Source organism: Rhagoletis pomonella, unplaced genomic scaffold (genome assembly GCF_013731165.1).
Source record: "Rhagoletis pomonella isolate Grant_MI unplaced genomic scaffold, Rhpom_1.0 Rhpom_scaffold_00011, whole genome shotgun sequence".
NCBI lineage: Eukaryota > Metazoa > Arthropoda > Insecta > Diptera > Tephritidae > Rhagoletis > Rhagoletis pomonella.
The window spans coordinates 9,624,837-9,638,529 of NW_023458565.1; the positions used below are offsets into that span (position 1 = coordinate 9,624,837).

General features: G+C 37.5%; 3 protein-coding genes across 3 annotated transcripts in view; 2 read left to right on the forward strand and 1 right to left on the reverse strand.

Moving 5' to 3' along the window:
• Positions 1–10,392: 10,392 nt before the first annotated feature.
• Positions 10,393–13,693, reverse strand: part of LOC118746594 (iduronate 2-sulfatase) — a 9,108-nt gene continuing 5,807 nt past the window's right edge. The window contains exons 2-4 of the mRNA XM_036480434.1: positions 12,091–12,386; positions 10,829–12,029; positions 10,393–10,658 (exon numbers count right to left, since the gene is read on the reverse strand). Of these exons, the coding sequence (XP_036336327.1) occupies positions 10,519–10,658; positions 10,829–12,029; positions 12,091–12,297 (1,548 nt within the window). The 5' untranslated portion in view covers positions 12,298–12,386 and the 3' untranslated portion in view covers positions 10,393–10,518. The remainder of the gene's footprint in view (positions 10,659–10,828; positions 12,030–12,090; positions 12,387–13,693) is intronic.
• Positions 13,104–13,693, forward strand: part of LOC118746598 (ADP-ribose pyrophosphatase, mitochondrial) — a 7,253-nt gene continuing 6,663 nt past the window's right edge. The window contains exon 1 of the mRNA XM_036480439.1: positions 13,104–13,123. The gene's annotated coding sequence lies outside the window, so the exon portion shown is untranslated. The remainder of the gene's footprint in view (positions 13,124–13,693) is intronic.
• LOC118746600 overlaps positions 13,394–13,693 on the forward strand; it is a 4,004-nt gene continuing 3,704 nt past the window's right edge. The window contains exon 1 of the mRNA XM_036480441.1: positions 13,394–13,482. Coding sequence (XP_036336334.1) covers positions 13,402–13,482 — 81 coding nt within the window. The 5' untranslated portion in view covers positions 13,394–13,401. The remainder of the gene's footprint in view (positions 13,483–13,693) is intronic.

Sequence of the window (13,693 nt, forward strand, 5' to 3'; positions counted from 1 at the left end):
ACATACATATATATGTACATACCTACATACATAGTTGAACATTTACTGCGGGGGCAATCAACATCATGAACCCACTCACGTGTTGTTGGACTTTCGGCACTGTCAATCATACCGGCTTTTGCAGCCACGCGTTAGCCGTCGAAATACGTGGATACATACATACATACATATGTATTATCGAAGTGATCTCATCAGAGCTGTAGTGCTGCCAGTTTGTTGAAATTTTTGGTTTTGTTGTGACAACATACTAGTGCACTTTCACAAATATGTTGGGTAGTAAGCCCGGAGGGAAATATCTACCAGTATATTTATCGATATTATTGCCTTGCCAAAATACTTTAGACTCAGGGGTGTACCTTTTGAAGTGAAACTTCTTTAGCGGCGGTTGGTTGGTTGGGAGTAAATTGGCAAATTCAACGGAAATTACAGACGGAAATGGTGCAGCGGAAATGGTACATCAAAGAAACCCCCGGAGAAGAGTATTCTTTATGGAGCGTAGGTCCGAAAAGGAAGAAGTTACGGTGCAGTAGATGATGGGTGATAAAGTCATCTGGCGTCGTTATGCAGGAATTTCTCAGGCTGTGCCGTGAAACCGCAGGCTTCGCAGTGCTACTGGGAGGAGAACAGGGGCTATCTCCAAGCCAGGAGTCTGGAGCTGCTCGAGACATCGGTACTGAACTCCAGGGCTTAAGGATCGGGAATGCTACCGGCGACAACGATCTGTTGTCATAAGCCCCGAGGTAGAAAACTTGTTGCTCAACGTCTGAAGAGCCACGTCAGGGGAAGGAGCAGCTAAAGGAGGAATGGCTACATGAACTCGGTTCGCTTCCTTAAAAAGATTAAATAAAAATATCCATCATCCCTTACTAAGAGGAATAAGGATCTAGTGAAGAAGCAGAAGAAAGTCGTTGCAAAATTCGAAAAAAAGAGACCGATGCGACAGATAGCTAGTGCAGTTATGGCATCTGCAACCCAGCCCGCAGGTCTCCAGGGAAGAGCAAATAAGATAAGCAGATCAGACGAGCCCCCTATGAAAGAACCGAAGGGCCAAAACAATCGGCATCCTTCGACTCGCCCATGAATCTTCAAGTGGTCATAACCGACAATGTTGGCCCTGATTGGAAGATAACGCCGGAACATTGGCTACTTATGGAAGCGAAGCTCATGGACCTGATGCTTGAAACCCAGATGCAGGAATTGGTTTTCGACGAAGCTGCCTGGCGGAAAGGCGTAAAGATTGTTGGCTAGGAAGTTGCTAGACTTCCTAATGCGCGCGGTTGGCAGCCTGAACGCAATCTGGCCTGGCGCTCGGCTAGAGATCATACCTCGATCAAGGCTCCCAGAGGGACCAATCATCTCACTATGGATTCCGCCACCGGTTCCGGCGGCAAGGAAAATACTGAAGCTAATTGGGCGTCAGAACCCAGGGCTGAGCGCTTCTCTATGGCAGGTAGTGTGTTTGACACCCTGAAAAGCGAGAGTGGGGAGCGACGCACTTATCGCTGTTGATCAAACGTCGCACGATAAATTGAAGGACTGAATGTAGTACTAATCCTAGAGCCCTGGCTGGTAAGGTGTTGGGTTAGCGGACTGGGGTTAGACGTTTACTGTCTTTAGATTCCAATAACTGTAGGTAAGATAACGGCCTGTATACTAGCTAAAAAGATATTAATCTTTCTTTTTTTCGCCGAATACAGCACCGGGGATCTCACAACGGTGGTGTGCGAACACAGTCGCATGCATAGCTTGATACTAACGTCAGCTTACCTACCGTACGAGGAGGAGCAACCATTATCAACAGCTTTCCGACAGCTTGTAGCGCATGCTCAAGCACGCAGGATGGACTTGGTAATAGGTTGTGAAGCAAATGGACACGACATTTAAGGAATCCGAAAGAAGCAGATTGGAAAACTTTCTCCGAATAAGCGTCCAACACATTAACCTCGATGAAAACCGAAATTAGATGGGGGAACGCTAATCTTGATAGGGCAGTTAATCGTCTAAATGCGGTCCTGACCAAGTCCTTCGAGCGGAGTTGTCCTATATCTGGGCCTCGATCAAATCCCAAGGCGGTACGGTGGAACGAAGAACTGGGTCAACTTAGATAGACGGCACGTAAGCTTTTCAACAAGGCTAAACGCAGCCGACGTGAGGAAGACTGGAACTCTATATTTGTTCCAGCTTCAACAAATACAAGAGTAGTATTAGGAGTGTAAAGAAAGCATCCTGGCAAGAGTTCTGCATAACGCTGGACACCACAAATGAGGCTTCGAGGCTTCGCAAGGCACTAACCAGGTCGGACGCTACTCTGGGCAGTGTCTTGAGGCCAGATGGCTCATGGACGGTCTCCAGCCAGGAAACCCTTGAATGTTAATTAGACACCCACTCATGTGACAAATCGGCCTTGTGTTCGTATAGAAGAGGTTTCAGATATTGTGAACAATGTCAAAGTAGCTTAGGCCATCAAATCTCTCGATCCATTCAAAGCAGCGGGACCGGACGGCGTGATGCCCGCTATGCTACAATATTCATGTGAAATATGCTTAGTAAGCGATATGTACCGAAAGCATGGTGGGAGGTAAAGATTATATTCATCCCGAAAGGAGGAGAGATAAACAACTGACAGCCAAAGGATTTCAGACCAATAAGTATTTCATCGTTCATACTAAAACACTGGAGAGACTAGTCGATCTGCATAGTAGGAAAAGTTTTTGTATACACACAATGGATACAGCCCAACACGCATACCGTAAAGGTAGATCTGTTGAAAGCGTACTGCACGAAGTGCGAATCGCTGGAACTTAAGGAATATACCCTTGCCGCATTCCTGGCTATTGAAGGGGCCTTCAATAATGTCCGAACGGTAGCGATAAGCAATGCACTCTCTGATCACGGCATTCAGCGTTCTATGGTGGCTTAGATTGACTCCATGCTCAAGAGCAGAATAATCAACGCCACCATAGGTACAGGATCTGTGAGAAGGAAAACCACCAAGGGCAGGCCTCAAAGGGGTGTACCATCCCCTCTCCCCTGGCTCCTGGTAGTGAACGAAATCCTGGAGATTTTTAAAACTAAGAGAATAAGGGTTGTCGTCTGCGCCGACGATTTAGTGATACTCATCACTGGCAAATTCCTGTCAACGATGAATGAACTACCCTCCAAAACTAAACTGGTATTGCCTACAAGGAAAATAAAAGTACTCACTTTTTCTCTGCCGAAATTAGGGTAATCTACTTTGAAACTCTCCTCGGAGTCAGAACACCATGGAGTTATTCTGGACTCCAAGTTGAATTAGAAAAATAATTTAGAGGATAGAGCCAAGAAATCTCTAGCAGCATACTACACCTGCAAAAGGACCTTCGGAAAGCAATGGGGGCTATCACCGTATGTCACCTATGGGATGTACACCACAGTCATCAGACTAATGGCAACCCACGGATCCTTGGTATGGGGGAGGGCTCTAGACAAAGGGAGTAACAAGAGGATAATAGAAAAAGTCCAAAGACTCGCATGCCTTGGCATATCGCGGGCAGTGAATAGCGCACCTCAGGAAGGGTTTAAAATGATATTTTCATGGTATATCCATATACGCTGACAGCTCAAAGATGGAACAAGCAACCGTAGCCGGTATCCACTCGAAGGACCTGCATATCAAGCGGTCCTTTCGTAAATACGTAAATTGTGTTTATTCGTTATATGGATGCAAACGCGACAAAAAAACAAAAACATTCTAAAAAATCAACGGTAATTTTTAGCCACTTGAAACTTGCACATTGTTAGACGAAAATTGAATGGGCTATAAAACTGTGTACTCATAAATATTCTGACACTTCTAAGAAAAAAGTTTGAAATTTTGATTGCGTTTTCCAACAAAATTGAAATTTTGGAATAATATTGTATCCCAGCCAGCAAAATCATCGTAAACAAGCTCGTAATTGGATATTTTCTCGAAGAAAAAACCGGATTAAAAATCGTTTATGATAGCCGTTTACGACTCTTTTTCGAGCACTTTTTCGCTTTAAATTGTGCATCGCCTACGAACAGTCGTAAACGGATCGAAAAAGCATTCGTATGCGAATATTTTTACGTCCGTTTTTTAATTGTAAACGAGTCTCGTAAACGATTAATTTACGTTAAAAAAGCGTCTTTTTACACTGCTTTATCTACTGTTTTTGAATGCTAAAAATAGAGGCAATTAATTAATTCAAATTATTGTAGTTCTTTTATTGAATGGAATTATAGTTAATAAATATTTATAGTGCCGGATCAAAGTATTGGCACAGAGAATTTTTCGCAATGTATGCAAAGTTTTTTACTTGAATTCTTTTCGCACATTTTGTTTTTTTAATATAGTTAGTATGAAGACCTACTTTCAAATCAGATTTTTGAGAAAAATTCTAAGTATGCAGTTTTATATCCCATTATATTTTAGTATAACATAGTGCAAGCTTGAAGTTGCCAGAAAACCGCGTTGATTTTTGGCAATTTTTTCACGCAGTTTCTTCCATGCAAATTATGTGCAACATTTTTTTTTTTGTATGGAAGAAACTGCGTATAAAAAATTGCCAAAAAACAAAGAGGTTTTCTATCTATTCAAGCGCGCACTTTATTATACTAAAATTAAATGGGCTATAAAACTGCCTACTTTGAATTTTTCTAAAAAACCTGATTTGAAAGTAGAACTTCATACTAACTATATTTTTATAAAAAACAATTAGAGAAGAAATCAGAATAAAAAACTTTGCATTCTTGGCGAAAAATTCTCTGTGCCAATATTTTTTCCCGGCACGGTATATGTGAAGATATTTTCAGATAAATAAGTATTAAAAAACTATCTATTAACAAATTAACAATTAAATAAGAGGGGTTTAATATATATTATAAAGTAGCTGAATTTATTTTTTATCTTTTTTGCCGATAGGCTGCAAATTTTTTTTGCCGGTCGTGTGCATATTGGAAGTGCTTCTTTGCAACGGAAATAAAAACTTCTTCGTCGGAGTTAAATTTTTGACGAAAAGCACCTAAGAAAATAAAGTGAAAGATTAAACTCCATTGGAAATCGGAAAATTTAATTAAGTAAAAAGTGGTAAAAAATATTAATATCCGTACTTCTTATTGCCGCAGTCGTTGCCAAAACAATAGCTCTGCTTTTGGTACCAGTTCCCTTCCACGAGAAAAGTCCTGCTACCTCATCTATAATAATTTTCCACCAGCACGTTCTTAAATATTTATCTACATTTAAAATATTTAAATCCTTTAGTGTTGCTCCGCGCAGCCTGTGAAAGAATTGCAAAACTCGTTAAATTAATTTGTATTTTTGAATTACATATGTAGTAGCTACTTACAAGAAGTTTAATTATAAAAGAAAGTAGTAGATCGTCCTTTGCATTTGCACCAGTCTGCCAGTAAATTACATACTTAATAATTTACTTAAATTGAATATTTAACAAACTACTTACTTATAAAATGTTGTGATTGAAGAAAAATTGTCAACAAAACTAATTTTCTTGTGCTGACAAATTACTACAAGCCTCTTTCTATTATATTTTTTTGTTTTATCGTTTACGAGCTTTTCTCTAACTTTTTGGCGATACGAGAATCCCTCGTAAAACATAATGTTCGTAAAATGTACGTTTTCTTGCTGGCTGGGATAATATTAAACGTGCGATACATATATACTACATATTAGAAAGCCGAGATCATAAGACCCCAGCCAACTTCGCTGAAGCTATGAAAATAAATATTTTAAGTAACTATATAGTAGCTATTGAAAAATTAGCTGACGACTCAAAGCACAACCCATGCTTAAGTGCATTGACTTGGCGCACTTGCCACTTCAGTCAGATAAGCTACCGACCGACCGGCGTTTACTGTAAAGTGACTTTAACGCGTAACGGAAGTTAACTCTTTGACTAATTTTGCTCACCTTTAACACAAACACCCAGCTATATACATACGTAGATTGCACCGAGTGCATACATACATACATAAACACAAACATATGAGTTCAATTCTTTGTACTGTGTGTCACTGAAAAAGGGCGTAAAGTAAATACATACATACTTATGTACATATGTACATACATATGTAGCCACCAGTAGCCTAACCAATTTTTGTCTGTCATGTTGAAAGTCATTCTTTTGCAACATACAATGTGCATACTAACATGCATGCAGAGATACATATGTATGTACATTAGGGTGGTCCAAAAATGCATGTGAAAAAGTAAAGTCAAAATTTGTATGCCCCCCCCCCCCCCTAAAATTGTTCTGTACCGAAAAAATTCATTTGGAAAAAAAATTCTAGAGGTCGCTCAAAGCGCTCAAAGTTTTCCTTGTATTTTATATGGGGAGAAAACAACTTTTCGTAGAAATGGTATAGAGTTCTTCAGAATAAATATTTTTCGGTCGGAAAACTCTGTTTCTCTTCAGGAGACCCCCAATAATAATACCCAATTATTTATTTCACAATTTATTATAGTAACTATATTTTACAGGTCCGTCAAAACCCCCGGAAAACGCAATGGGGGGATAAATAAAAAATCTTGAGTATTAAAAAATTTGTAAAGAAACAATTGGACAATTGGGTTTTGTTATTGGAAGTGTCCTGAAGAGAACCAGAGTTTTCTGATCGAAAAATATTGATTTTGAAAGATTCTATCCCATTTCTGCGAAAAGTTTTTTTTTCCCATATAAAATATATGGAAAACTTTGAGCACTTTGAGCAACTTCTAAATCTTCTTTAATTTCAAAATAAAAAATAGGGGTATATTTTTTCGACATGGAATAATCCTAGGGGGTGAGAGCTTTAATATTCCGACTTTACTTATTTTGGACCAGCCTAATGTACATACATACATACATACCACATATAAATTCTCTTCTTATTCAATGTGTTTTTGTCATTGTTGCAGATGCCATTGCTGTTGTCATTGAAGTGCAAGAGAGTCGTCATCTCCGTTGCTGCAGCAGCTTTCATCGTCATCGCCGCGCAAATCCAATTGTACACGTTCCATTTCCGCTTCAAGTGGTCGTCTTCCTTAAAGAGGCTGAAAACACACACACACAGCTCCAGCTCAAACTGCACTGCACTGCGCTCTATGCTATTCCATTGATATTGTTAGTCGTTTGTTTTTGTTGCTGTGGCGGTTGTTGTTGTTGTTGGTATTGTGCCTGCCAAAGCTTACAATTGCGGATTTGTTTTCCTTGAAGCGTTGGTTGGTTGGTAGATTTTTCGGATTTTACCATTGAGTGGGCAAGTCTCTTGTAAACCGGTTTCACTTAAATTATTACGTAGGTACCATACAAGCTCGGAAAGTACACGTACACAGCTATGTAAATACTTATGCAGTTTCGTGTATGGATGCTCTGCATTATATCTGAAAAGCTAATGCTGAATCGAACCTTTTGAAGTCAGTTCTTACCATATAGTATAAGGAAGCCTACATAAGGCATCCTCATGTTGAGAAATTCGAATACAAAATTCTGCAACTCTTGCGGGGGTCGCGGTATCGAATCCCAGTGAAGAAGTCTGATGAGGAGATGTGGTGATCTCTGAAATAGAAGCTATAACTTCTACCATATAAACAGCCTCAAGCTCAATTAAAATTATTTAATTAAATAAAATTAGTGCCTAAAAATTAAATAAAATTAAAGGAAGTTTTTTTTTAATTTAAAGAAAATTAAAAGTTAAAAATAGCGGTCGCCCCTCGGCAGGCAATGGCAAACCTCTGAGCGTATTTCTGTCATGAAAAAACAGCTTCTCATAAAAATACAATCGCGGTTTGGATTCGGCGTGAAACTGTAGGTCCCTCCCCATTGTGTGGCAACAGCAAAGCGCGCGCCACAAATCGAAGGAGAAGCTCGGCCAAACACTAACATATTTGTAAGCGCCAATCTATTATTATTATTAATTTGATTTCCTTTTAATTTCTACATTTTATTGCTTTTTTTATTTTCTCATTATTGTGTATATCATTATTAAAACAAAGAGAAAAACTTAACTTCATAAAAATTATTTTCCTTTTCAAGGCATTAAAATCTAAAAATTAAAAGAAAATTAAATTAAAAATAACAAAAGCTTAAATCATAACAGCAAAATCGAATAATATTTTTCTTTTTAAAACGATAAAAACTGAAAATCAAATAAAAAATCATTTAAAAAAAGAAGAGTAAAAGTGAATTATAAAAACTAAAAAATAAATAAAATAAGTTTCTAAAAATTAATTAAAGTTACAAAATATATGTTTCTTATTAAAACAATAAAGTCTTAAAAGTAAAAGAAAAGTTAAATAACAAAATACAAAAAAAAATAATTAAAAAAAAATTATTTTCCTTTTTTAAGCAATGAAATCTAAAAATTTCAATCAAATTAAACAAAAAAGATAAAAGCTTAAATTGAAAAAAATAACGAGTTTCTAAAAATTTTATCAAAGAAATATTTTTCTTTTAAACACAATAAGATCTAAAAATTAAAATATATTTAAATTAAAAAAAAAGCAAAAAGTAAATTAAAAAAGGAATAAAATAAGTTTTTAAAAGTTACTTGAAATTTAATAAATAGTATGTTTCGTGTTAAAATAATATAATCAAAAAAGTACAGGAAAATTAAATTAAAAAGCTAAAAGATTAAATTTAAATAAATTATATTCCTTTTTAAAGCAATACAATTTAAAATTAATAGACCTTGAATCTTCTTCAATCTGTTGTTGGTTAGCGAAATACGTGCTGACAATCTGAATCAGTCTCAACACCAGGCTCGTAAGCGCGGTATTTTTCAGCTTAGAAAGAGAAGCAAAAAAGGCTGATCTAGCAGTGAACGCGGAAAAGACAAAATACCTCCTGATAACACACAACTAGTCTTCGGGTATTGGAACACCCCTGAGTGCTTAGAATTTATGAGTCTAAAATGAGTCTTTCTTTCGTCATAAATATGATTCTGAGACCAGTCAACCAGACTGACTCATTTCGGATTGTTTTGGTGTCATAAATTCTGAGTTGAATAAAAGCAACATAGACGTAAAGGTTTATTAATAATCATAATTGTAAAGAATATTTGTTTTTTAAGACTCAGAAAGTGACATATTTCAGACTCTAATATGACTTCTAACTTGGATTTACATTGGGGTGCTCTTCTAAGAAGGGAAACATGTTCTTTTTTGACCCTTTTTTGAGCTCATAAATAATGAGGGCTACAACTCAGAATTCTGAGACTTTTCTGACTGTAAAATGAGTCCGAATATTTATAGGTTAAGATCGAAGGGATAAAGGTGTAAGGTGAATGGGTTTAAAATGGCAGGTGAAACAAGTTAAGTATAGTCCAATGTTCTTTGTCAAACTAGACATACACACATATGTGCATTAGGGTGGTCCAAAAATGCATGTGGGGAAAAGGATTGTACTATACCGAGAAAATTATACCCCAGTTTTATTTTTTTATTTTGATATCAAAAAATATTTAGAGGTCGCTCAAAGCGCTCGAAGTTTTTCATGCAGATAGATTATGGGCCTGGATTAACATATAGGATATTTTTTTAAGACTGTTGCTACCTTTTTCAAACGTTGAAATCAAATTTTTTATAGGTTAAAAAAGTATTACAACATTGTGGGTGTCAAACGAAAAGGGTTCTTTCTAAAACTATTTATTTCGAAATAATTTTGAAGAGGATTGCCACCTGTTCAAAAAACCGGAAATCAATTTAATCAACAAGTGAAATTAAATATTTATATCTGGGTATCAAACCAGAAATGTTTAAGAAATTTTTATTTCGAAAAAGATTTTAAAGACGGTTGCCACCTAGTTCAAAATCAATTTAATCAACAAGTTAAATTAATTAAATGTTTCATATGCAAATCAAACCGGCGAGAGGTCTGAGAAACTTACATTTTCGAAGAGTGTTGCCACCTGTTTTGGAAATGCAAAATCAGTTTAATTAACAATATTTCTAATAATAATATATTTATTTTTAAAATAGTTTTAAAGCTTTATTAAAAAAAATGAAGAGGTTGCAGCAGTTTAAGATTCTAGTCTAAGGAAAGAAGATAAAAAAAGTTGTTCGCCAAAAAAGGGATTGATAACTATTTCGAAAGTAAAAAATTACTTAGTCAATTAGATAGTTATACAGACCATCTAAATACCTAAGATAAGATATGATTTGTATACCAGAATCCCCATGAAAGGCAAATATCGAGACTAGCGCGATTAAGATAACGATCTGAGTAAGAGGATCAAAGTGATCAGCATAATTCTATAGTATTCGGTAGAACAGATTGATTTGGCAAAAGCTAGTTAGATATATTATTTTTATAACCCTTATGATTTACATATCTGTTCCGTATTTTTAATCAATTTCTTTCTAGGAAATCATTTGTATCAGGATATTGCACAAGAGAGTTTATGATGTCGGCGGCAAAGATCCTCTTGTGGGAGGATGTTTTCAGTATTTATTTATCGTCTTGTTTTCGGGCAACTAACACAGATTTCTTTTAAACAAACATTATTAAAGGTGGTACACCCACATTACTTTGAAAATGCTGTTATCAACTGCTGTTTCAAACGCATACGCGCCTCATCGAACTCAGGTATGTTCGCCAAATTTATACCCTCGCCCATATCTAAGCGATGGTCATACAGCTCTTCGCCAAAAACATCATTCCAATCTGAAATGAGGAAGCATAAAAAGCAAATCCATATTAGAAGCCAAAATGTATGTACATACATTATGGTGGTCCAAAAACTCGTGGGTGTGAGAGCATTAAAATTCCGACTTTACCCTTTTTTTGAACCACCCTAAAGTGTGTACATATGTATGTTAATCTAAAACGCTCACCTCTACTAAAATTCTGTGCATGAAAACGCACCCAAAGCGTATAACGGAATATGGTTGTGCGCATTGAATATCCCATCACTTTGATATTCAACAGTTTTGGCTTATCACTATTGGGATGCTTTGTTGGTTCTATGCCCGGGCGTGGATACTGACTGAAAGCCACATGTTCTTCGCCCAAGCCGACACCCTGTAACAGTGGATATAGACTTTTACCTTCTCTGCACGTCAATTGTTCATATGCAGGCGCTGACGCGTTGCAAAGCGGTAGCGGGGGTAAATGTGCTAAGTCCACTAAAGTTGGATAAATGTCCACCAGTTCGGCGATTGTATGCATGCGTTGAAATGTTGTCAACGGAAATTCCGGGCTCCGTATAATGAGTGGCACGCGCAACGCCACCTCAAAATTACTATACTTAGCCCATTCAGCATGTTCGCCCAATGACCAGCCATGATCGCTGGTCACCAGCACAATAGTGTTGCGTCTATTCACATGCGCCATAAATTTTCCAAACAAATCGTCAACGTATGCAACTGACGCGTAATATGCTTGACGTATCTGCGAACGTTGCAACGCCGAAATCGGTCCATAGGGGAAGGAAATATTCCGATGTTTAAAGTCGTCGCGTGAACGCACATCTATATATGGATTCCAAGCCACATTCGGCATATCCTCAGGCTTATGAGTATCTGTGGTATAGTTATTGAAATCCTTGAGATGAAATCGTTCCAGAAACTGTTGCGGAAAACGAAAGTTAATGTGCGGCTTGTGAAAACCAAGCGCCAAAAAATAGGGTCTACGACGCTGGTAAGTGGTGATAAAGCGTATAGCCTCTGCGGTAGACTCGATGTCAGGCAGCGTTTTCAGTGGCTGAGTTTGTAAATGTACGGGACAGATAAGATTTTTACGTAAAACACCGCCGGCATCCGGGCATACCGGTGAATTCATGTATTTCTCACTCGGTGGTCGGAATGTCGGCAATGACCAACTGTAGGGATAATCGTCTGAACTGTTTGATGAAATGCCCGGATGGAAAACTTTTCCAACGCCATAAGTGTAATAGTTGTGAGCTTTGAAGTATTGTGGAAGTGTGGTAAAATTCCCGGCAAAATCGCGCCAATAGTTGTAAAAGTCATAAAGGTGCAACGTATCCGGACGACGGCCGGTGAGCATTGAGTTACGACTAGGCGCACATAGAGATTGCTGGAAAGCGAATTGTAAGTGCTCTATCTATCAAAATATATGTATGTATGTTTACACCTACCTGGCTATAAGCACGCGTAAAGTAGTAACTCTCCTGGATGAACGCGTCCAAATATGGCGTATATGCCAAATGATCTCCATAAGCGCCAAGCACAGGTCGTAGGTCATCAAAAATTACAAGCACAACATTACGACGTGTTACGTTACGCGCTGCAGGCACACTAACTAAGAAGAAGATTTGCAGTAATAGTAGCAACAAAGTAGTCATCTAGGAAATTTAACATAGATTTCTCGGAGCAAATAAAACGAATTCGCGCGGCAGATTTATTCACAACGAGCTTTACTCGCTGACTCTCACTGAAAAGATAAACATCAAATGTGCTAAGTCGTGGATCCATCCATAATTTGGCTTCTTACAGAAATTGAATTTCAAGTGAATTGTTACATGCACATGCGTAGATACAAATGAATGTTTGTACATATATGTATATATGTACTCTCATCCATGAATCTGATGAGGTGGGCACAGATTGTATGGAAATAATAAAAGAATGTAGCTGGACTGGACATAAGTTGAATGCCTTTGAAGTACAATAGCACTTGAGCTCACACATTTTGCTTTTGCACAAATGTATGTACATAGATATGTACATATGGACGAAATTGGAACTTTTATCAATTGTTCCTTAATTTAACCGGAAGTATTATGTGTGAGTAACTGCACACACTCATTTACATATGTACATACGAGTACAAATATAAAATTTATAAGCACTGTACTTTATTGTAGCACAAAAATAAGTTCGTATTAAAATTCATACAGATCATAATTTGCCTTTAGTGAATAACGAACATTCATGCATACACATCCATAAGTAGAAATTTTAAAATTTTCACAAATAACCACCGCGCAACATTAGCTGTTAGTCAATTTGGCAGCACTGTTGATGCCTATTTAAAATTTCCGGTGATCTTGTTCTTTTGCTGTTCACTTTGATTTCCTTTTTAGCACTTTTTGTTTTCGTCTACACTTTCCGCATATGTTTTTGTTTTTTCCACACATACATTTCTTTCCGATTTTGCTACTGTGCAAGATGGCAGCAACGCATTCGCATTTGTACTACAGAAGGTGGAGGTTGTATTTGTCTAAGTATTTCTTGTGCCTATTGTGAGTGTGAAGTGTGTGTCAATTGTTAAGTGTAAAAGTTGGATGTTCTATTGTAAAGACTAGGTATTAAACTCCTAGAAAAAAAAAAACCAAAAATCGGAAAAAAAAAATAAATAAAATAAAAAAGAAACTTGTGCTAGTGCTTGATCCAGACGTTCTTACGAAGGTGAGTGCTACAGTTCTTTGTGATTGGCGGCAGCCAAAATGGACAGCGACGCCTCGGCGTCAGAGAAGGGGGAGCCAAACCAGGAGCTGGACACCAATCCAGCGTCAGACTGGTTTGAGGTAGGTAGAAACAGAAAACAAGCTGCAAGGAAAAGACAGATGAATAAAACTACAAAGGGGGGTCTTCCAATAGCTGAGTCAGAAACAGACGACGACTGTACCAAACGGACGGACACAGCAAGTACTACCAAAAAATCTAAGACAGACCAAGCTAACGGCACTTGCATCCCGTTACAAGGAATGTTAGTGAAGAGAGGAACATACGCAAAAA